The 25,321-nt window shown below is 38.8% G+C and overlaps 1 protein-coding gene across 1 annotated transcript in view; it reads right to left on the bottom strand.

Moving 5' to 3' along the window:
- The window catches only part of emilin1a (elastin microfibril interfacer 1a), a 46,468-nt gene that overhangs the window by 7,211 nt on the left and 13,936 nt on the right, over positions 1 to 25,321 (bottom strand). The window contains exons 2-7 of the mRNA XM_038308553.1: positions 12,716 to 12,832; positions 7,791 to 7,978; positions 7,591 to 7,690; positions 7,087 to 7,195; positions 3,453 to 3,620; positions 1,253 to 2,530 (exon numbers count right to left, since the gene is read on the bottom strand). Coding sequence (XP_038164481.1) covers positions 1,253 to 2,530; positions 3,453 to 3,620; positions 7,087 to 7,195; positions 7,591 to 7,690; positions 7,791 to 7,978; positions 12,716 to 12,832 — 1,960 coding nt within the window. The remainder of the gene's footprint in view (positions 1 to 1,252; positions 2,531 to 3,452; positions 3,621 to 7,086; positions 7,196 to 7,590; positions 7,691 to 7,790; positions 7,979 to 12,715; positions 12,833 to 25,321) is intronic.

Raw genomic sequence — 25,321 nt, 5'->3', positions numbered from 1 at the left:
ATAGTTAGATAGTTTAATACAAGCAACATACTGATGCTGTTTTCCATGCTAAAGGAGCACCAACCACATGATGCAAGGCATGGATTTGGCCAAAACTGTTGCCTCGTATTGGTAATATGAAAAGTTTTTACCTTCTGTTTAGTTAAGATTAATAAAATGATTTAGATTATGCTTTTCCAGAATGTGCCTTGTGCATTCTCGTGTGCTCGTGCATTAAATCGGTAAATGGGCCTTACAGTGAGGCTTAAAAGAATTATTTTTTCACCTCAAATGATCTTAAAATATACTTTCATTGAACAACAGCAACAGAAAAGAGAACTTTTAACTTAATCCTCTGAGCTCTGTGAGCATTAACCTGGAAGCTGCTGCTGCCGCAGTGCATGCTGGGACAGCTGTCAATCTCAAGAATGGACAAGTCTGCTCTGATGCATGCTGGGACAGCTGTCAATCTCAAGAATGGACAAGTCTGCTCTGATGCATGCTGGGACAGCTGTCAATCTCAAGAATGGACAAGTCTGCTCTGATGCATGCTGGGTAAAGAAGGAGAACATCCAGGGACTTTGTCCATTTTCATTCTGCTGTTCTTGTGATTTGGAACAGTACTAGGGCTAAAGTCTGATGATGTTTCATGAGTACACGAGCACATGAGAACGCACATGTACACATATTGAGAAATGGCCGAGTCTAGGCCTCACCCTAACCTGTTTCTTTATCCCCTGTGCTCCGCCTCCATAAGGCACATTTTTCAAACATTGGATTTGAGCTGAAGTAAGGCTCTAGAATGGGATGGTTGTCCTTGTAAATGTAAACTCTCAATCTTAGGCCATCCATGCATATGAGATATGAAAACATTAAGAATATGCTTGAAAATTCCCTTTTTGTTCATATTTCAATCCGTTTTATCATCAATGTGCCAGAGGGGAGTAATTCTCGGCATAACACCGGCCTCTTTATAGTGGCATCCATGTCAGCACATCACGTTTGATGTGATATTTTCACAGGATGACTACACAGGTTGGAAGACAGATTTGTTCTCGCCCCCAGATATACATCCGTGCTAAAATATCAAGGTGAAAGTCATCATTAGTATAGACCCAGCTCCCAACCCGGCCGTGAGAATAGATTAACGGATTTTTTTTTTATCGATAAGAGTCTGGCCTTAACGCTGATATCGGCCCACCACTAATTCATAGTTTAGAATGTTGTTATATAAAGAATTTGGTTAAAAAGGGATAGTGCCACATGTGCTTACCAAAGACATGGTGACATCATTGGTGTGGGATAGGTCTATCAGAGTGGTACCGTGCGTCCTCACAGTCCGACCCAGGTCCTTCAGAGTGTTATTAATGGAGTTAAAGGTCACCATGACATTGGCCAGCTCTCCTCGGATGGAAGTCAGATCACCTCCTAATTGATCACCGCGGGAAGTATGACCATCCAAGTGTTTCTTCAGGTCATTTATGCCATTTTTACACTGTCCTGTGCATTCCTCCACTTCCTCTCTTAGTCGCCCCACCTCTTCCTGAAGGTTGGAGCAAACCTGAGAGCAGGTGGATTCCCCAGAGTCAACTTTCCTCCTCAGGTCCGTCAGCTCCCTCTGGCAGTTGTCAAGGCCGACTTTTGTGGAGCTGTTGAGCAAGCGCAGATCCTCCTCAATGTCGCGGCAAACAAGACAGTCCTTAAAACCTCTGCTCAGAGTGTCGATCTCTGTGACGACGCGGTTGAAGTTTTCACCATTTTGTCCGGTCACAGCTATTATCTTATTGACATCATCATGTAGGTCAAACACCTTGTTGATCAGGGAGTCTCCTGTCACAGACAACTCGTTCAGGGTGTTGTTAAACCTCTTGATGTGTTCCTGATTGGTCACGACTCTCCACTCTAAGGTTTTTACAGTCTCGTCAGTCGTGGGGCCTTTGCCTTTGTGCCCACAGGTCTCGTTGCACATCTTTGCAGTTGAGGTTAACTTTCTGTCAAGAAAGACTGTGGAGTTCTCCAGCTTGTCTAAACGCTGGTTGTGTTTTTCATCTGTATGTTCAAGATTCAACACTCTCCGTTCTAACTGCTGGATTTTAACAGTTTGGTCTTCTAGCTGGGTAAGGACCGTGTTACGCAGCTGGGTGAAATCTCTTTGGATGCTTTCTTTAAGGTTGCTCCCAGTGTTAGTACACCTCTGCTCCGTCTTCCTCAATGTGTTATTTAACCTCTTTTCCAGCTCTCTCAGCCTGCTGTTAAACCGATCCTCAGAGACTCCTCCCCCCCTTCCACCGATCCCAGCCAGCTCCTTATCCAGCCGCGCTTTAATGCTGTCACACTTGTCTGAGGTAGAGGTAAGTCGAGTGTCAAAGTTGAACAGCTGCCTCTCCAGCTCTGTAATGGTGTTGCAGCAGGTCTGGGAGCGCTCGCTTTCTCTGCGGGAGATCTCCAAGTTCTGCCTGACGTTCTGCTCCATGGAGCTGATCAGCTTCTCCAATGCTCGGATCCTTTCTCTGTCCTCTGCCTGCTGCCGTCTCAGGTCCTCCACTCCGGCCTAGGAGAAAACCACATAATTTTTAGGACACACACTGCTGGTTTGCGGAATCAGGTTTCTCATGGAGGGAAAAGTGCTATTTACCACAGCAATAATTTTGATGTGACAAAGCAGAACATTGTAATCTATGGAGAATATAAAACACTTATTATGTGCAGGATTATGTTGCACTTTCTTTAGAGGTTTTGGACCCTGGTCCCCTGAAGAAGAAAAGGAAGGAACTGGGCTACTGAAAATGTTTTTTTAATGATGTAGTCTTTACTCTTATGAGATATATTTATCTTCTATATATTGCCTTTTTTATGCTATTTTATCCCAGACCACTAGATGTCAACAGTATTCTCACCTTTATAATGTTATCCCTTTTTTCTTGTGTGTCAATAGTTATATTTACACACAGAATATTGAGCACCTCAGCATGACCTACCTGATTTAAAAAAAAACTTCAGCCTCTTGTAAAATCCAACTGAATCACCAACATTTTTTACACAAAAGCAAGCAGTCATACTACCATTGGTGTTTCTGTTTCAAATGTAAATATAAAAAAATCAAAGAAATCTTAATCTTGTTATAAAGTTTTGTTTCTATTACATAAAATATTACATTAAATATTACTCTTTTAACGTTTCTTTCTTTTTTTTTTCTATAATAGTTTTTTTTTCACCATTTATATTTTACTGCTTTATCACCAACTAAAGGCTGGTTTATACTCAGAAACCAGGTCGTCTGCGTGCGTGACGCAGTGAATGCAGATATGCCCCTTCTGCAGACACTCTGGTACACCTTGCCATATTTGTAGCTGACTGCGCAGACAGTGCTGCAGACATTAGGCCTCTGATTGCTCAATTCTACATCCGCTCTACACTATGCATATTTCCTCTTTGGTACCATGTTTGTATAAATCAGCCTTAAGGATTATTACCTGACAGGATGAGCAGGACAGAGAGACCCTTCGCTCCAGCTCCGTCAGGATTTCCTCCTTCAGCGTGTTCAGCTGGTTCCCTCCACCTCTCCCAGCATTCCCATCCAATTCATTCCCTCCTCCGTTCACCAGGTGGTTGTTGATGTTCACCAGGGTCTCATCATGGACCTAAATCACAGAATCAGAGATTGTGGCTTATGTTCTTATGAAATACTTCATTAAAGAGAAAAAAATTGAATAAACTCAGCCTTCAGTTTAAAAGGTGTCATTGTAAACAAAAAATGGCAAACTGCTTATGTTGCTAATGCTACATCCATATGAACAAACAAGTCATATTCTCATTCATACACTCACGAGAAAAGAATGGGGTATGAAAAGTAGTCTGAATCAGTTCCATTAGTTTTTTTCTCCTAGAAATTATTAAGTATGGAATTAAAGAGAATTTCACCGGATTTTAAAGGGATTCATAGGAAAAATCAATCAGTTTAATCAAAGATACATAGCATAGGGGCTTATAAACCACCCTGTGTAGATGCCCTTTGTAGTTTTGATCATCTGTTGGAGATCACGCTTCAAATTCAACCTTAAAAAACTGATTTTTTTCCTGTAGGAGGAGTCCATTAGTGCAGTTTTATTGAAAACACATATGCATAAAATACTCTTCACATAAATTTTGAACATACAGTCCCCAGTATATCTCTCGCATCAGTGCATGCTCCTTCTCTGCACTCATGGTTTGTTTTTTTATGCACCTTTAGATTCTCTCCAGCTAACGTGTGGACCTGTTTCTGTGCACTCATCAGTGCTTCCAAGTCCTCAGCAAGAAAAGTCGCTAATGGCTGTCCTAAAAGGCACCATATGATGTCATCCCCTTAATTTGCATATTTCATGTCATCCAGCTGCATCAGGAGAATCATTCCCATTGCTTTTTTTCTTTGCCTTTCTGTCAAAACAGTGTAGAGAAATATTGGGACAGCTGGAAGAAAAACGTGGGGGACTTTAAAAGTAATAGCTTTTATAGAAACAAGTAAGGAAAATACATAGAATTCAGCTATTTAGTTTCACACTCCATACCAGCTGGTGGTGCTAATGAACCATTAGTTGTTTAACACAGCCCCCCAAAAAAAAAAACTAGTAGAAGAATATGTAGAAGAAGAAAGCAGTGTAGAGGCACACGGAGGCTGTGTCTGAACGTCTGACCTAATCCCTATATAGGCGACTATATAGTGGTTACGCCTTTTTAGTCCAAACGTCTAGTGGATGAAAAAGTAGTGGAATCAAAATTTCCCACAATGCACCTGATCATGGTCACTCGACAAGCATATATATCACAGATTGCTTTGCAAGAGCTCTTCTCGCAAACCATCATGGGATTTGTTTGTAAGGCTGCAACTAACGATTATTTTAAAAATCGATGAATCGGATGATTATTTTTTCGATTAATCGATGAATCGGACAAAAAATATTTTTTATATTAACCTCTTTATTCCAAAATAAACATTTTAGACAGAACAAACAAGCACACAAGTACAGGTTGCTCATTAACTGTACTGGTGCTATATGAAAAATAAATGTTTGTGTTAAAACTACGCAAACGTACATGAGAAATGTAGCTGTACATCCTTTTAAGACAGGAAAGTATAGCAGTTAAAGTTACTACTTGAGAAAATACTGAACCATAGAGATAAAAATAGCCCTGTGATTCAAATTATAAATTGTATTTGGAATAAAAATGAGAGAACTAGGGGTGCTAAAAAACACATCCTCCAAAGACTCCAATTTACATGGGAATGTGGCAAATATAATTAATTGACATATTACTGATCTTGCTGGATTTTATTCTGCTTTACTTCCATAAATTGCAGGATCTTCTTTACTTTATCTTTGCCAGAAGATTTAAACTTTACAAGCCTTGCCCTTATAATTTGCAAGTTAATTTATTTATAAAGTAAATGTAAACGCTGCTTAAGCCAATTCAAATGAAATTAAAAGTAAAATTAGTAGCCAACCTTATCACTGTCTGTAACCTACTAACAAGGTAAGGAAAGCATCAGATGAGCTACCTGAGAAACTAACGTTACGTTTCCCCACTTTAAAACCAAACAAACATGGTGGTTCCGTGCCATGTTAATTTCTTTTGAAAAAAGTTGCATGTTATCACTTTTTTCGCTTTACAAAGCGCAGGCTATTTTAATTATTGTGATCAATTTGCGCCGTCAATCCCGGCGCATGCGCGCTTCATTTGCAGTCTGGACGCTCAGGCTCTGACTGCAGCGCTGAGAGGGACTCCTGCGGGAGTGGGGGGAGGCGCCCCACCGCAGAGTAGGAACGATACATGCTTTCACGTAAGAGTCTCCAAAAGCCGCCAGTGACACCGAAAAAAAGTCGCCAGATTTGTCGCTAGTCGCTTTTTTGAAAAATAGTCGCTGGAGGGGTCTGAAAAGTCGCTGAGTTGGCAACACTGCACCTGCAGCGCTGACTCGCTCTGCCATATTTTTTTTTCTTCCTCTTTCAGTCAAGAGGCAGTGATGACGGCGCGGCGGATGACGCAATAATCGCGCGACACAACTAATCGATGATGAAATTCGTTGCCAACGCTTTTAAAAGTCGATTTTTATCGATTTTATTGATTCGTTGTTGCAGCCCTATTTGTTTGTATAGGTGACTAATAACAAAGGTGGAGTTACGTGACCAACGGGGAATAAAAAGTAGTGATCATCTGTCCGAATGATCAGTTAACTAAGTTCACTATAAAGTCTGCTATATAGTCCCTGCTCTATATGGAGATTGAGGGGTTAGGGCTGACATTTTGACACAGCCAGACATAGGAGGAGCAGAAAGGGAAATGAAAAAGCACCGGTTTGTTTTTACAAAAATACTAAAAGTGGGGCTGCGCATTATCGAAAGGAAATCCACACATTATTTGAATCAAACTAGAACTTTCCTTAAATTTACAAAACCAAATTAGACTGTCAATAGAAGCTCTGTTGCCAGAGGGAGACAGTTCTCCTCTGATCTAACCTCAGCCTTTTCCTAATTTCACTCTCATAAAAGCTTACCATGACGGAGGGAACAACAACATTCCACAACCTGGAAGCTTCTCCAAGAGTGATGAAAACACAAGACACTAAGTGGTCCATCATGCTGCCAAGAAGTGGACTGCTGTACTGAAGGAGCTGTACAGATTTTCTGACCAATACTGACTTGGATCCACATGGAAAACAATCTCCAATATTGTCCTTATGATCGGTCCAAGGAGAAGGGTTGAAAGACAGAGAGGCCTTCTCTTTAAAAGAACACATTCAGAGCTTAAAGACTCTAAATCCTTGTGGGAAAATGTGTTACTGTGAGAAAAAATCAAAGTAGAATTTCAGAAGTCATTTCCCAGATGGTACAGTAAGTTTAGCCTCAGCAACAGACCCTCAGTGAAACACAGAGGTTGAAGTAATATATTGAAATAGTTAATTTTTTTGTCAATATTGGGGAAACTATAGGCTATAATGCTTTCTTATCATCATATATCAAATCAGTATTTTAAAGCCTTTAATTTTTCCATGGAAATGTAAAGATGGAGAGATATTTTATCTATCAGAGACAGCCAGAAACCAGGAAATAATCCAGTGTCAGGGATTACCTGTGTTCTGTTGTAGAGCTGGTCCAGCTTCGTTTGGATGCTGCTGATGGTTTCTTTCATGAACGGCTGAGCTGAATCCGCAGGGACCGTGGCCCCATTCAGGCTGGGACTATAAACCAGAACATGCAGAGGATTACAGGCTTAAACAAAGATCTGGAGTAAACCATTAAAGCAGAGCATTTCTTTCTAAACATGTTAATAGCTCGGGGAAATACCCTGTGGACAAATAGGAAGAAACTTGTTCTGCAGTTTATTTACATGCTATCACATCATCTTGTTCAGTATGAAAAGTTTATCTCATCCTGTCGGTGTGATAGAAGAAAGAAGGATATCAACTCTCCAAAACTGACCAACAGTCGTAAATATTGACACACAGTAAATTATACACAGTGTGTCCCAGATGTTTGGTTTAAGAGGAGCAGAAAAGCAGAAAAACATTAATGCTAGCCAGTTTGGGATAAACAGCGTGCAGGTGATGGAGGACGGATGGACGACATCACGTACAGCTTTTTGTTTATGCCATCAATGGTGGTCTTCATGTCATGGAGTTCTTTTTTAAGGCCAGTGATTGTATCTTGCAGATCCCGGATTGTCTCACTCTCACCTTAAAAAAATGAAAAGCAATAAATAACAATTTTTGTTAATGGAGAACAAAGTCATGTTTTTTTACTAATATAATACAAACAAAACTGTTGTTTTTCTACCTTCTTCACTCTTCTTTCCACCCCCGGTCTGTGTGGTTTGAGTCTGCCCTCCATTGACCCGGGTGTCAAGGGTCCCCTGAGGACCCTGGTGGCAGTCTTCCCCAGAGTAACCGTGGCAACACTTCCACTCCATTTCTGTCACCATCTTGTAAGCTACCTTATACCTCGGCCTCCTGTATGTTCGATAGCTGGAAGGTCAAACAGAAAGGACACATTATTTACCAAAAGGATTATTGTTGTCAGCTGTACTGAATTGGAGAAAAGATTCAGTTCTTGTAGCTCTACAGAGAAGACAGGAAACTATGGTGGAGGTTTATATTCCCTCAGAGAAGTCTCCAAATTTATTAGATTTTAATGAAAGTTTAAATAACAAACTAACAGAGAGAAGAGAAGTGGGAAAAGGGATTTATTGTGCCTCTATAATCAGTGCTTCTATTTTATGGAACCAGCAGGACTTTCGCTTGGATTTATCTATTTATCTATTCTAATTTATTTATGAATCTTTAGACCTCTTTAGACCACAGTGACTTTTAATGATGCTGGCTAAAAATGATAATATATGTTTTAATTATAGAATTAATAACTGAATGTAGCATTTCTTTAGCTTTTAAAACTGCAAAGAAATCCCGCTTCATACTGACAGTAATAGCAAGAGTAATATCTATTATTTTCTGTTGAATTTTAGTGTTATTATGTTAAAACATATGTGCTATTTTCTTTATATCCAATTCAACATATTAATTAAGATATACAATTAATCTGTTTTGCAGATATTTTATTTTAATGTTCTACAATAGAGGTTCTTTAAGAAGAACAATAACAGGATTTCCAATCACATTTTTTTTTTTTTATGGAGAAGGACTTGTTTCTTTTTTTGAAAAACTGGACAAGAGGTTTAAATTCTAAAGACTGTAGGGAAAAAAGCTGACCAGCTTCGCTATCTCTGCCAAAGCAAAGCACCACAGCATGACGGTGCCATTACTATGTTTCATATCAGGGAGGGCATGCAGGCCGATGTGGAACCTTAAGTTTCCCACGCTCAAAGTAATCTGCATGAAGGCCAAAATACTTATAAAAGGAAAACTTATATTACTTGATTTTATTTAGGGATTCAAGTTTAAAGAGTGAGCTTTGCTCTTGCCTGATTCCTTTAGAAACGTGTATTTGGAGTGTGTATGGAGGTTTTGTCAGATTATGTTTAAGTAATAATTCAACTACATAAACATGAATGCTTTTGGTTTAATTGTGTGGGAACATCCTGTTAATGGTATAATCTCACAAGAGTCCCTGATTTTTCGCACAAAGCAGATCATGACACAGACACCACCCGGTACAGTCATCCTGGTTTCCCAGTCAGTGACCTTTAACTCTTCCTGCACGCCCAGATTTTCTTTCTCACTGATGACATAAATATCCAGAGGAAACGACTGCCTATCAGCAGTATTATCAGAGTTCTCTTAGCCTTAAATGTTATTCCTACCTCCTTTATTTCTCAGCTAGCTTTCATAGAATCCATTGCATATCTCTGACTCTAAAGCTGAATAACTTGTTCAAAAATAGCCTCCACAAATATGTAAAGTTGTTTGATTTGGAACCTGCTGCTGCAGTTTTCTCATGATTCTGTCATCCAAGTCTGTCTAAAGAGCCTTCCTGTTTCCTTAAGAGTGCAGCAAATAGGACAGATATGTCAATAAAACATTTGAGCAGCATCAGAGGGATGCTGGCAGTGATACATCAGGTTTTCATTTATAAAGTGGCCAGCAGGCTGTCGAGACTCCTTGGAGAAGGTAGTAAAGAGGTAAACCGATGGAAAAAACTAATCACTGAGAGAAAAAAAGAGGGAAAGCAGAAGAAACACAAGAAGAGAGCCAGAGTGAGAAGAAGAGATTGTTTTTAGGAGAAAGACTAGACTGTGGTGCCTGGAACCCACTTTGGCTTCATTCTTAGCATAGCCTGGGTTTATGTCGAGGCCCCTGGCAGCCGTGAGGATCAAGCAAAGGCTGAAACAGACGAGGAACTTCAAAAGAGGAAAAACAGGGGCAGACTTTGAGTAATGGTTCTATGAAAGTACAACATCCACATTTGGAAAAATCGTTCACAAAGTACCATTTATGGCATGTTTGGAGCTGGATTTTTAGTCCTGGATATTCCCAGGTGGGCATGAGACAGTGGCAATTTCTCAATAAATATTAGAGAGGCTAAACCTCCCCTCTAAATTCTGTATATTATTGGTCAAATTTGTGTTGCCTCACTTCATAAATGTAGTAATTTAACTGTCTTTAACATGATTGCATGAGTATGTTGTGCATTAATCAGCTGTTTTTTCCTCTCTTGGAAGCAATCTCCCCTTCGCTCTGGAGCAGCAGGACACCACCTGTCAAAAATCCTTGTTGTTTCCCAGATTAAATAACAGACAAAATGCGTCACTTCCAGGGGGCAGGTCGTTAAGCTGGCTGATTGGCCAACATACTTAAGGATTTGTGACTGACAGTGGTCAGACAGCAAGGAGGTTTTTCTCACGAGTCCAGAGGGAAAGGTGATCATTGAGGCAGAACAGTCATCTTGAGCTGTTGTAGGGATGCATTTTATGTTTCAGCATTTCTTAATGCAATACGTTATGTTTAGCTTTGATTAACACCGTTGAGCCTCCCCTGTTTCATGAGACAGAATAGGCTGGACCTCCACCTCTCCAACACATGGGGCTCTGGGACTTTGTCATGATGGTGGGGCTCCTTGCTGTTTTCTACATCTATGTCATCCCCTCCTTTTATAAGCGCTGTACTGCAGGGGCAGGGCCCAACCATTTTTACTATCAAGGCTCGAAGTACATCACAGAAGTTGGTAAAGAAATCAAAATCGGTCCCAAAAGGAATTTAATGAAGTTATCCACAAACCGTTGATTCATGATACTCATCAACAATGTTGACTAAGGTTCACCCTCAGGTAAGGGGATAAATGTATTAAATTAGGTTAAGCTATTAAGTTAATAAACCTTACCTTTATGTTTCCTATAAAATTTAAGTGTTAACTTCTTTTTTTTTGCATCTGACAGAATTTTATTGACAAAAATATACACTAGTGATAGCCCGATTCATCCACCAGACAGTATATTTGGCCAATGATACAGCAATGAATTAAATAAATTGCCCATTTTGACCATTTATTTGTTAATTTATCCCCTAATGACAATGTTGAAATCATTTAAACAATAGAATAACAAGACTAAACTTAACATAATTGTACCTAAAAGGTCACAGTTTTAGCGATTTACAGTAGATAGTTAATTTTCTTGCAATATTTGATTTACTGCTCTTGACTTGTCTTTGTTCAAATGTTTAAAAGGTTGAAAAGAGGTTAGAGATTGATGGGACACAAAAAAAAATTATTTTTGGTGGCTCCGCAAAAATGAAAAAATGGGTTTTGGTGCATTAAAGTTGGTTACAGTTCTGAATTCTCCATAGTGGTGCCCAACTTTACACGAGTGAATAAAGTGAATGTGATTGGTCGATTATCAAAGGACGGGATTGTTGTGGCAGAAGGTTCGCAAGCAATTTAATTGTGGCAGGTTTGTCGGAAGCATCTTGCTAACCAGTTAGCAACTTAGTGCTAGTAGGTTCCCAATGGGTAATTACATTTTGACCAAGTAGCACTAAATTAGTGACTTAGCAACGACACTGTCAAGGAACACTATGGACAGTGGAAACATGCAAGAGGAGGAGTTTTGTGTCATGGATGAGTCTCCTCCGTCATACATCTTTTATTTAGAGGAGGAAAGCGGGGATGAAGATGTTGTGGAAGAGGACGCCATGGCCGCAGAAGCTTGGTTTGGTGTAGAAGGCTTACAGCCGTACAGACTGTTGATATATGGTTGGCCCGATTTAGGTGTACAAGCTGACATATAACTAACTGGCCTGCATAAAATAACGAAAAAAAACCCACAGATTTTAAGACAGGATTTTTTTTAAAAGAAATGTTCCTACTTTTGGAACACTATCGTCTGATAAAGAGTACATTTATATACATGTTTAAGCCAGAATGATTAGAATTTTAAATATCACTTCCCTATGACTTTAAGGACCCGTGCCTTTAGATCATTTGAAGGGAAATGCATTGCCTCTCCCTACATTTACTATCCATTGTTAACATTTGGTTTGATTTGTAAATAAATGTTTCTTATTTGTTTAAATTGAGAGGAAGAAAAATAAATATCCCATCTAAGAATCTGACATAGAAATAGCCGCGCTTATTGTGGGTCAGTTAGACTGATGGCAGAATGATCTCCTTTGGCCTTGAATAAAGAATATCGATCAATGTCTAATGTAGACCAGCATTCCAGTTTGAAATAAAAGAATTTGAGGGAAAAGATAAAGAACAAAAAAATTTTGCCAAATTACCCAATTAAAGTTGTGCACTTTTGGTATGGACAGTAAAAATAGCAGCGCTGTGCCCCTGCAGTAGGGTTCCTCTTAGCTGATCTCAGTTATGCTGCAGATGCGATGATTAGGCTGAACTACACAACAGGTTTGACGTCTATAATTTCAATTTAGCTTGTCTGGAACCAAGATGAGTCTCACTAACCGTAGTTTTGGGGGTCATTGTTCTGCTGAACCATTAATCTTACTGCTTTTACTTTTAAAGGTATCATTCGATTTCAAGCAAATCCCTTTTCTTTATAATGTGATGGATACTGCAGACCATATCCAACACCACGAGTCTGAGGCCCCTCCATACGCTATGATGCCTAAGCCTCCATGCTTTACATTATACCCTGCCTTAAATCTAATGTTTAAAGCAGGATATTTGATAGATAAAGAGAAGATATACAGTCAAAACACAGGAAGATAGAAAGGCAGGGATGAATACTGATACGAAGCTTTGGTAGCAGAAGGGGGATTTAGAGGAGATGAAAAAAGGTAGATACTTACGCAACTCTAGGGCACTGGCCCCAGGTGCAGCGCTGATAGTCTGGTTTGATGTACGTCTCCACTCCGTCCTCCATCACACAGCTTACTGTCCTCGTCACCACATAAGCACACCAGTTCCTGTGACATTGCACACAGAAACAGCGAAAAGTTTAGATCAGCTAAAAAAGAAATGAATAAGAATTAAAAAAGGAAAAAGCAGCTTTCCTCTCACATACTAAGCTCTATGCTTAGAATCCAACCTAAATCTTTTCTTTGGAACTTAGGAAAAAAGATAACAATCAAAAGTTCATTTACATTTTGATTGTGAGGCTCCACTATAAGTTTGAGATTACAATCTCTAATCCTAGAGTCAGCCGTTATTCTGCACTCTAGAAAATGGTGCAGATGTAAGATCAGTTCAGGATAACTGCTGTTTCAAACAAACGCTGCTATTATGTTTTTCTCCCAATGCTAACCAGCCACCACTGAATCCAAGATACAGGCTATACATATCATTGTTGTTTTTAGACCATGTATCCCTTTGAGAAGAAACAAAACACAGCTAACCTCAACACATGGTCTCCTTTAGGCAAGTATCTCTAAGAGTGCATGACATAAAAATGGTTAGTTTGATGAAGTTGTCCCTTTAAGCACAGATGGAACTGAGGGAACAGAAGGACAAAGTACATAAAAAGAAAAAAACTTGTGGGATTTTATTCTGAAGCATTTTTCTTTCTCCTCCAAGTGTTGGAGTCAGGATGATTTTAAAAATGTGTGGGGGGTTTCATTGTACTAATGTCTAAAGAACATAGGATGAGCTGTTGTTCTCACATGTTAGCAGCCAATTCTTTAAGGTTTTGTAGGCTATGAGTTTTGCTTTCCACTTTATTTTAATCTTAATCCACATTCAGTTAGATTGAGATCTTGAAAAGTTGAAGGGCCAAGCCAAATCCTGTTTTGTTCCTGAGCATCTTCAATTATTCCTAAACCATTCAACTTTTTATCAGAGTGAATGGTTGTGGTTAAAGATCCCATAGCATTAATGAAAGCAGGGCACACAGTATGCAATCATGCTTAACTAACTGATAGAGGTGTACCAAAAATAACAATCTGCTTAAGAATCTCGATTCCCATTTACCACAGTTCAGAATCTATGAAGAATGTCCCAAAACCAAATTTAAAAGGCAAAACCAACATAGGACAAACACATTCCCAGAAAGCAGCAAAATAAGGAGGAAACTCCAAAAACAAAGGAAAGATAACTTCAACCCAGTCCATACAGTTCCCAATGTTCAAGCTTCCCAACACATGGAAAGAGATTTATGAAGGTTTAATTATTAGAAAATTTGGATTTATTTTCTACCAATGCACTCTTTGGCCTTCCATGGCTCAGAATGTTCATCATTTTTTTTGTTATTTGGTGTATTCATAACAGATAAACTAGCTCACTGTTTAACACCACAAGCAGCACACATTTAGTGTCATATTTGGAGAACTCCACGGTGGCTCTACTATTCTTGGAATATTTGGGAAAGACATGTTTTTTATTTTGCTCCCTCACTGAAAGAGTTGCTTGGTAGTTCAGTGATAATCTACCGTGAGCAGCCGCCAGTAGCCGTACCTAAAGCGTTCTCCCTGGGGCAGAGAGAGAACCTTCACAGGTGTTGGAGCCAGACTTGGACGGATTGCTAATAAGAACCTGCCGATGACGCCCCCAGCGCTTCCACTTCCAGCTCCACATACTAGCCGATATCATGTTGAGGTAAGTGAAATTTTAAATATATCCAGGAAAACAACAGGCTAATGTGGATCTTAAATCACAGATTGCTGTTGTCCCCGATGATGTCCCATTAGCTCCTGCAGAACCACAATCAGAGGCTGACTCAGTGGTAATAATATGGCTCTGCATTCTGTTTTAGGTAGATCATTTCTTGTAACAGCAGTGGAGGATCTATTTGAAAATGATGTTGATTTAAAGTATTATATACTTATCTATATTTATAAACTAATAACCAGTTATCCTATCTATGCCAGAGGGGTTTCAATGTGTGTTTCCCCACCATCTGTTTTCTACCAGGGCTGCTGCAGTCATATTAGCCATCACCCTCCAGCTCAGAGTCTGACTTTATAGGCTAGAGGTCCACTCTGGATGGTTTGATTGTTCATTGTTTCTCAGCATCTCTATCTGAACTTGAACTGGATAATGGTTCAACAACACAAACCAATTCCAGATTAGATGGAAAACCATGAACGTTCCTATCCGTCTCCATTACAGAAAGTTGATCCAGCTCTGACATCTCCACACAGGGATGGGTTTTTACTAGCTATTAATCACAGTGCTGCTGTGGCGCTACTAAATGTAGGATATTTGAGTTAAAAATAAGGCTGTAATAATAAATCAGAACCACTGGGTATGCATGATTTTAATGCATATATGCAAACATGCAAAAATAACATGAGCTCAATATCGCACCATAAACACTTAAAAACAGTTTAATGGTTTCATATTGTCACTGTTAAACACAAGTATAATACGGTTATCATCTACAAGCTTTGATGTTTGGTCTAGTTTGACTCTATCTTTAAACAATAACTCGCATGAAGTAAATACAGTGAAACCGAGTGTTAATATAAAAATATCCCCTTAAATACGCTGCAGCCCAAAGTAAAGGTGACACTCTTACATCACTCCCACATTCTCCAGCTCTCTGCAGCGTACTCCCTGTCTCCTCACCCCCCTTTGCTCTGACCCTTAGAGATGTCGCTCTCATCTCTCTGCAGAAACATCTAAAACATAAATTCTGTTGAATTATTATCTATCATCATTTTAATAATACCCAGAATCCCTACATAGCTGTTTATCTGTTGGTATTTTTGATCAATTAGTGTCAGTCTGAGGAGCACTGAGGACCTTTTGGATAAAAGCCAAAGCATAAAAGAACTTCATTCATCAGTAGCTTTTATCAAGCGTCATCCAGACTGTCTCCATTTTTCATTCTTTCACTTTATACACTCTTTGGAAAGAGGAATGAAAAGGTTCATGCATTTATACTCCTTTACTCTTTTTACCTAAAACAACAAAAATTCCTTCAAAAGTCCACTACTGAATATTTTTCTAAGGTCTCAGTGGTTTGTCAGAGAACATTAGAGGACAGCCAGTATCATGAAGACCAACTAACACAGCCGACAGGTCAGAGAAGAAAATGAATGAGGTTATAAAACACTATATTCCAAGCCTTTAACCCCCTTCACAGCATTTTTCTATCTAAAAACTGAAAACAAAACATTATGGCCTACCTAGAAATAATTATCTTAATCGAAAAGCAAGAAGAAGACCTACAATAATAAAAACAAGTAGCAGTGAAGCCAATGGTAACGCATGGTAAGCTGCAAAGATGCACTCCAACATCCAATCTGGCTGATCTTGAGCCATTTGACCATTAGTTTTTTTTTTACTTTTTAGGAATGACAATAACCTGGATGAATGACAACCAGTAAAAATATAAAAAAGGCTTAAGAAAATATATGTCTAAGAAAATAATCATTTTAAAATAATAATGTCTAATAAATAAATGAAATTTGTTATTAAATATATAAATATTTATTTTTATTTGGAAGGTTTTACCCAAGCATGTATTTTTGAAGGTTCAGGGTGTCCAATAGGAACAGCTCGACCATCCAATCCCATGTAAATCAAAATAAGTGTAATTTGTCTTATCTATGGGGGTCTACAGCCATTCATATGGTAGGTATGTGATTTACAGAAACGTACTAGAAAACTTGTAACTATAATTACAGTAAAAGGAAGTGCAAAGGATTATGTGGTTCTAACATGACAAAATGTGAAAAATCCCAAGATGTGTAAACTTTTACCTGAGCATTATGTGTGTTTTCATTTTTGGAGCACTCATTTTTTCCTGACACCCGTTTCCTTTCATGCCTGTTGCAGTTTACGATGTGCCCCCCATGCACCCCGATCCCACAGCCCTCCTCCTCATACCAGAGCTTGTCTCACTGACACAGAAGGTTATCTAGTTTGATCCTCCCAGAGCCTCATGGCCCACTCCACACGACCTCTATGTAATGAACCTGGGAAAGTGAACATGACTAATTAACTGTCAGCCAATATTTAACCAAGCAGGTAGGTGAATGAAACATTAGAGAATACTATTAAATAAATATTATTAAATGAATAGCAATATGGGAGCATGTTAAAAAAGGACTGCATGATGGTGTAAAAAAGGTTAGCAAAGATAGGGAGGAACATCTTATGAGTAGCAGGAATGAAGCAACACAATGATTATGAGTTATTAGTAAGATAAGATTTTACGTCTCCAGATTATTTCAACTTAGGCCTAATCATATATACTTTTAGGCAACCAGACAGATCTACAAAAATGTATATTTTACAAAAAATTTACTAAAAATGCTGACATTATTTTTTTTTTTTACGGATATTGGAAATTATGAATCTGAAACATAAAATCTTTTCGTCATGACCCAGAAGACAACCCAGGAGGTAATAATAGGGCTGAGAAAAAGAAGCATTTCTTTAACATGGACAGAATAAAAAAAAATAAATATAACACTTAAAAGCTCAGTTTCAAATAAAATGGCAGAGTAGGTTTGTAAAGAATTTGTAGATTTATATTAAAGGTTAAAATACTGTAAAACATTTCTACATTAAATAAGGAACATGGTTATCATTAATCACACTATGGAAACATCAGTTTTACTTCAGACCAAATGCAAAACAAAGAATGCTGACTGTTCAGTTCAGGTCCAGAACCAGGCTGCGTGATGCTATGTCACTGAAAAAGCGTTCTTGGTAAAACGCATTTCCACTTTTCTGACGGCAGAGAAATATTTCAGAGCCACATGTGCTTTTCTTTATGACCACATGCTCTCCAAAGATGCATTTCTCCCTGCTTGGTACCACAATCTTACTGTCATGATATCCTATCTTTAAATAAATGCATGAATAATAAATAAATAAACTATATATATATATATATATATATATATATATATATATATATATATATATATATATATATATATATATATATATATATATATAGAGAGAGAGAGAGAGAGAGAGAGAGAGAGAGGGAGAGAGAGATAGATAGATATATATGTATATATCTCTATATATCAGGTGGGTAAAAATGTAATGGAAAATGTTGATTCTATTGAATATTAAGACCTAACATCACAAGAATGTGTGTGGTTTTTGATGCCCTCCTATTCTGAATGATGTATATTTATTGGGATTAAGGGTGTGGAATACTGCTATATCAAGACCAGATATGTGACGAAACTGAGACCATTTCCACATGTCCAACAAAATCTGTGGTTTATCTCGTCATCAAGCTGTGTACTGTACAGATAATGATGTGTTGTTTACTGCCTTGAGAGGAATTCGATCTGACTGAACAGATTTGGAGTAATTTCAATCTAAAAGCAATAACGGATAATATGACATCTTCTATGTTTTTAAGCAAGATGTAGAGACGTAATCTGCAAAGTCAATGTGTTCCAGCTTCCCGATTTTTGACACTTATTCTCTCCATGGCCACAATTGGCATTTTATGACGATGATAAAAACGCAGTATTCTAAACATACAAACAGCACAGAAACATATCGAATTATAAAAATTAAATTTAATGTACAAACCTACTCAACTCTGCTTATATAATATAAAACTGCTGCAAATAGTCAAGGGAGGAAAGCTGAAATATTTTTACTGTAATTCAAGCATCATTTATCTTGAATGTAGAAGTTAGGTATGCTCCTACTGCATTGACTTTTCGAATTTCAAGGACATTTCAGGGGAAATTTTGTCATGATCTGCCCTGATCGCGGACCTTGATTATTCACTTCATTGACCTGTCTATCTCCTCCCGGTTCCTAATCAGCGCTCATCTTATTCACCTACGTTTGTGGCTTTATATTTGGCTCAGCCCAGCTATCGGGGCCAGATAATTGTTTTATACATGTGTGTTTGGTTCGTTAATTTAAGTTAGGTACCTGGTTCATGTTCCCGTCCCCGGCGGCCAGTTGATTGAGAGGATTTACTCTTTGTCTCCTGTCTTCAGATTGTGTCCCAGCTTTTGTCCGCTGTGCCATCAGGGTTTTGGAACAGGGTGTGGGGGGAGCTCGGGTTCTGGCCCTTCTCCGTGGAGCCCTCAGGGTTTTGACACGGAATGTGGAGAAGTTTAAGTCCTTGCTCCTGCTTAGAGACCAGTTTAAATTTCCTGCAATGTTCCTGGTACCATGTAGTGTCTCGGTCCCTCAACCACTGAGCCTGCCGTTCTGCATCTGTGCATTTCTGTGTGAGCTTGTTGCTCGACGCATGGAACTCTGAACCTGCCTGAATACTATGTGGATTCATGGAACCCTGGATCTGTCTCTTCATGTGCGGACTGGAACCCCTGACCAGGCTGCAGACTCATGGATTCCAAAACTGTTCCTGTCCGGTCTGTTTCCCTGACCTGGATTGTATCGCTGCCTGCTTAGTGAGGTTGCTGCGTCGGGGACATTCTCTGGGCGGCTCTGCGCCACCACTCGTTTGGCAGTCCATTGGCTGGATCCTGCCTTCCTTGGAGAGGATGGACTGAACTGTTAAACCAGGTAAGTGACTCACATGAATAATCATCTTCCGTCAGATGATCATGGTCACTTACCTGTGTTTTTTCCACATCCAGAGTGCCAGTGATGGGTTGTGCCCTGCCCCTCCTGAAACCACTGTGGTCCACAGCTCCACGCTTCTGTCTGTCTATGTTTTTGTTCTAATAAACGCTTTGAACTTTTCCACTGTCTGTCTCACCTTGAATACTGGGTCCATCTGTACCCTTTCAAGAAAAATTTCCTACAAAAGAAAACACCAAATCCAGCTGGATGTACCTTCAGATACTTTACTCACTTGCAGGCAATGATGCATGTGTTGTAGAGCAACATCTATGTCCCAGCTGGTTTAGAGCCATCTAAACCAACAAGGGACATCTAAGAATGCTTCCAACCTCTTTACCACCATAATAACAAAATGTTGCTTCTTTTATTTAGGAAAACACAGCTTCATTAATGTCCCCTAGATAGGAGAAAGGGGATGTGGTTTAAAATAATCTAAATTTTAAACATTTCCCCATTTATTCTTTAGTAATAACCATAAATGAAAGCATATTTTTATCGTAGCCGGCTCTGAAGGTAGTTCCAGCTAGCTTTAGAGCTTTCACACCCGTAACCCTGCCTGCAAGCTAATTATCCTGATATTTGTTCAACAACAAACATGAGAATCTATCCTGTCCTGCTTCCGTCGAAAGTATTTCAGAACCCTCCCAAAACGGGTCAACCAATCACATGGCAGTAGGGACAAACAGTTGTGAACAAAACAGGAGGTTGCACGCCTAAACCAAAATAAACATGGCAGCACAGGAGGACCCCATGGTTGCTGATGTCACATCTGTTTTAGCAGAATTCAGGATTTCATTTTTTGGTTGCAAAGATGTCTTTGTGCCTTTTTACGCCCTGATTGGCTAAAACCAAAACTCTAGTCGTCAGGCACCAAGTGTTGACAAACCAAATTAGCTGAATATCTTAAGCCATGGGGAGTGGTGGGCAAGTGGTTAGGGCATTGCACTTGGAATCCAGAGGTTCTAAGTTCAAGCCCCACTCCCACAGACTGACACTCTGGCTCCCTGAGCAAAGACCCCTAACCCCACACTGCTCCCCTCAATGGCAGCCCACTGCTCCCCAAGGGGATGGGTTAAATGCAGAGAGTTTATTTTGTTGCTCTGTAATGAGAAAGCTGGAAAAAAAAAAAACGAGCAAAGCTAGACTGAATATATGTAGGACTAAGCAGAGAGAGCAACACATTATTAATCTGGCTTGCCAGGTTATCAAATCCCGTCATTAAGTTCTTATTTATAATAAATCATTCTCACTGAGAAAACATCAGATTTCTCAATCATACTGTTTCTTCTGTTCATGTTTGGTGCTTCCCACTCACTGGTGATGTTATTGTCCCTGAAAAATTGCACAGTCAGTGCATTCACTACGTCTAAAGAGGCAGGTCTGTACCAAAGACCAGGTTTATGGAACACAGGATATGTATTTGAGCGGACAGCAGAGCACAGTAAGAGGTTTGAATTGGGCCTTAGGTCAGTGCTATGAAAAAAAAATCCCTAAATAACTCATTATGTTCTTTCAGCCCCACTTTTTGTTTTTTCTACACACCACTGCATTTAAAGTTCATGTAGAGAAGGCCTTTCCAATCAAAACCCTGCTCATCTGGTACATTCGCAGTGGATCATATTGCTTTGGGCTGGAACTTTTACACGGCTCCAGTATAAGTGAATGCCATTATGCTGAATTCACCTAATACTTATCTAAAAAGTTCTGGTCTCTTTTTTTGTTTTTGTGGTTCTTTGCTCTGATCCAGTGTTACATTCTTGCTTTGCTTTTCAGTGGTTTCATGCATTTTATGGAAGTATTTCTCTTTCTTTCTTTAATCTGACCTGTTCTGGGCAAAACTGCAACATCAGAAAGCCTTTTTGATGCACTGGTGCTGTCTGGATTTGTTAATTTAATCTGGTGTATGTTTATTATACAGTGCATGTTGGAGAAAAGGGTACAGTGACAAAAATCTAACAACAGCATTAGGAGCTGAACAAACACAGAAAGACAGCAGCTGTCTATCAGAGCAGCTCAGATGTTTCCCCATGTAGTCCTAATGTGTTGTTTTTGTCTCAGTGATTCAGTGGGACCTCTATCTGGCTCACTATCTCAACATGCTCAGAGTCACAGACAGCAGATAAAGCATAAAGCTGGCCACTCACACGCCCTATCTAATCTGATAGAGAGCAGCCGCTGCTCTTACGCAAACAAACCATCTGTCATTTTTTCACTTCTGACCAGACGCAGATGTGCACACAGACACACTTAATGCGTCCATGACTGGCTCCATCTAGGCAGCTTCCACACAAACTGTCTGTGTCACGCTGCCAGTAAGTTCATTTTCCATCTTTTCATCCCAGAGCTCTGTGAGAGAAGTCTTTGTATTTGTTAGCGGAGGACCAAGTGCGAGCGTAAAAACCAATTAAGTGTGTGTGGGCGTTGGGTAGCTCAACTGGTTGGGCGGGCAGTCTGCATGAAAAGAGCTAAAAGTACTAGTTTCTTCCTGTCACTCTCCACATTTAAATAAAGGTCAAAGGAGCGTTTAAAAATGCCAACAGACCTCTGCCCTTCCCCCAAAACAACACAATAGGTTTGTTTGTGCGTGTTCCTGCATGCACGCTCTCTCCTGCTTGGGAGCTACGTTTGAAAAAAGGACGCACTGCAACCAACTGGACTTTTTCGTTTTTATCTCAATATGATCTTTCATGTGTTTTATTCCCAAAAAATGTGACTTTTAAAATGAAAAAGCTCTCCAACTTGTCTAAAGAACATTTAAGTCGTTTGAATGCTCACAATCAGTGTGATGTTCTAAAAACAAAATAAAACTGGCTTAACCCTTAACCTGGCCTGTTGTAGCTAATCTGCAAACAAACCGCTTGTATTACACTGCAAAAAGTGTAAATCTAAGTAAGTAAATTTTTCTTAAAATAAGAGCATTTTTTTTCTTCAATTGAGCAGGTAAGTGAGACACATTGGAACAAGACAATGTACATTTAAAATAAGAAAAAAACAACAACTGCCATCTCTTATTTCAAGTGCACAATATCTATTTATCTTATTTTAAGGGTAAAAATGCTAATTCCATTGGCAGTTCATCTTATTTTCCTACTCATATTAAGGGTAAATAAACTTATTTTTTATGACATTTTTACTCATTTTCAGACATTTTTGTAGTGTAGACAAAGAGCCACCATAGAGTTTTTGCATCACCCCAGTGCAAGTCACAGTGTATGCTATTATGTAGCTATAATTGCTGTTACAAAATATACTTTACCTTTATTTTTATTTATTTAGTAAAAATAACTATTTTAATGTGGCATCTCATTGAAGGGAAAAACACACACCAAATGTCTTTTTATATGTACATGTTTATTAATTCAGGCTTCAGGGGGTTAAATATGCTCATATGACTGCAGTATATAACATCATAAAGATATTTATTAATCAAAAAGGAAAGATTGTGTAGGCATCAAGCAAGAGCCCTATCTTTAACCATATTTATTGAGAATGTAATTAGGGTTTTTGTTCCAAACTTGTGTAGTTGTTGGGTTTAAATTAAAACCAGAAGATTGGAGTACAAAAAATGGGTTGTTTTTTTGTGTGTGGGCTTTTTGTTTAAACTCCTGGAAGTGTGCTAAAATTAGCCCGCCTTGCTATCACCACTGGCCTCTAATCCACCAAAAGGGGCGATTCAACAATCAGGGACTCACCTGCAGGCAGGTGGTAAAGGTGGCTGCTTGTGCAATTTAAGCCATTGTGTAAGAAACCAGGGAACAAGTGTAAACAAACCATGGCAAGCTGCTAATGTTGCTAAAGCTACATCCACATAAATTTCCATGCACACAAGTCAAAAACTTGTCTATACTCTTTTCCAAAAAACTAAAGTGGATGAAAAAGGTCTGAATATGTTCTTTTTAATTTCCTTTTCTCCTAAGATTGATAAACAGTAATTCTAAATTAAATTTCAGAAGGAATATAGCAGTTAAACACTAAGTTATGACTCTGTAAATATTCACTGATTTCAGCAGTTCATGGCATGGATTCACTGCACATATATTTCAGTTGTTTCTGTTCATTTTTTATTGCTTTTAGCATATTGTTAATGCAAACGGACACATTCTGTTTCAGATTAAGACTAAATAAAACTCTTGGATAAAAATCAGGTATTAAGTTCAGTGGAAGGAAAAAAAAGTGTAGTGGAAAAACAGAGGAGGGAAAAGCAACGTGGATATCTCTACAGCTGAAAGGATTATAAAAGAAAAGCTCATTCAAGAGTTTGGGGGAGGTGTAGAATGTAGTTGGAGTAGGAGTTTCAAGAGGCACTACACACAGGATATGGAGCACAGAGATCAGATTCCTTTTTATTTGTCCACTCCTAAACCTGAGACATCAAAGCGTCTTATCTGGGCTAAGGGAAAAGGGCTAGACTGTTGCTCAGTGTTCCTAAGACAAGTTTAAAAATAAAACAGGACAGTTTAATAGAGTCTGGAGGAAGAGTGGAGAAGAACAGCAGGACCTGGAACCTGCCCACCAGTCCTTGATTTACTAAGCATGGAGTCATTGTGCTGGATTAGCGACAAACTGGTCTGACATATAAATCCCATGGAGAGTTTTGTTAGGAAGATGACAGACACCAGAGCCAACAATGGAAACGTCTGAAGGCCGATATTAAAGCAACCTATGTTTCTGTTGAACCACCGGCTGATCTGTTCCATGCCATCAAGCATTAATGAAGGATGTCAGGAGACTGAAGTTCAGCCAAGTACACAGTATTTACCAAGCCTTTGACTGAATTGCTTCAAACAGATCTTTTTTTGTGTGAAATTAATCTATATATGAGATTTCACTTTTTGTTGTCAGTCTAATTTCGTTGTCAGGTACATGTAGGAGGAGGAACAAAAAAAATGTCAGTAGTGATTTAAAGAAAAAAAAAGTAAAATGTAGACAAAGTGCATCCATCAAAATTCCCAACTATTTATTCTAAACGGGAAAAAATGGTATACCAACTTGGTGGTGGTTTATTTATGTCCTAGTTAGAGGTTCAGAAACGAAAAACCTCCATCCCCCTATGTATAGCTCTTTTGGGGATATATATGGCAGAGACATTAACATAAACATCTACAGACATCTTGAAATTCGGCGTATAATTATCTCTATAATCCAAAGAATGTGAACAATTCCTGGCAAATAATTTTTCGCTCCCTTGGATGACATCAAGAGGCATTAAAAATTAGGGTTGTCACGATACTAAACTTTTTAACTCGATACCGATACTAAAGAAAATATTCGATACTTGATACCATTTTCGATACAAGGATAAAAACAAAGACTCCAAAATTCTACAGAAATATTTTCATTAATAAATAAAATAAAATAAATAAATACAATAAAGGTTGTATGCTGTGCACAATATCAAGCAAGCTTGATAAAAAACTGAAACTGAAAATTGCACAGAATTATTCAATCACACAGTGTTCTGAAAGTGCATTGTCCTCTATTCTGCACTTTAGATGAATGACTGCTTAGGTGCCACTGGTGGTGGCACTGTATCGATACTTTTAAAAACGAGTATTGTATCTGGATACAACATTTCAGTATCGATACTTTTTTGAGTATCAATACTTTTGACAACCCTACTGGAAACAACTTGTCTACTTCCTCCAGTTATGTAGTATTGTAAGCTTGCAGTCTGTGTTCTACACTGCCCCCTAGAGTCTACCAGAATATATGGTACAGGTAAAAATGCTGCAAATATTAAGTTGGCAAAGTTCCACGTCTCAATTCCACGTGGAACTTAAATCGTCAAGCATTAACCAACCATGACTTAATTATCTCCTCGAACTTGTTTAAAAAACTGAATGGCTGTCATAGATCACTGCTGTTATGATGTAAAACACAAACCAATGATCCTGTATTTACCACAGGAGAATAATGTGGCAACATCCATGCAG

Source organism: Cyprinodon tularosa, unplaced genomic scaffold, assembly GCF_016077235.1.
Source record: "Cyprinodon tularosa strain WSP-4 unplaced genomic scaffold, ASM1607723v1 ctg64, whole genome shotgun sequence".
In the NCBI taxonomy this organism is placed as follows: Eukaryota; Metazoa; Chordata; class Actinopteri; order Cyprinodontiformes; family Cyprinodontidae; genus Cyprinodon; species Cyprinodon tularosa.
The sequence above is the reverse complement of the archived record's forward strand: the minus strand, read 5'-3'. Positions and strand labels throughout refer to the sequence as shown.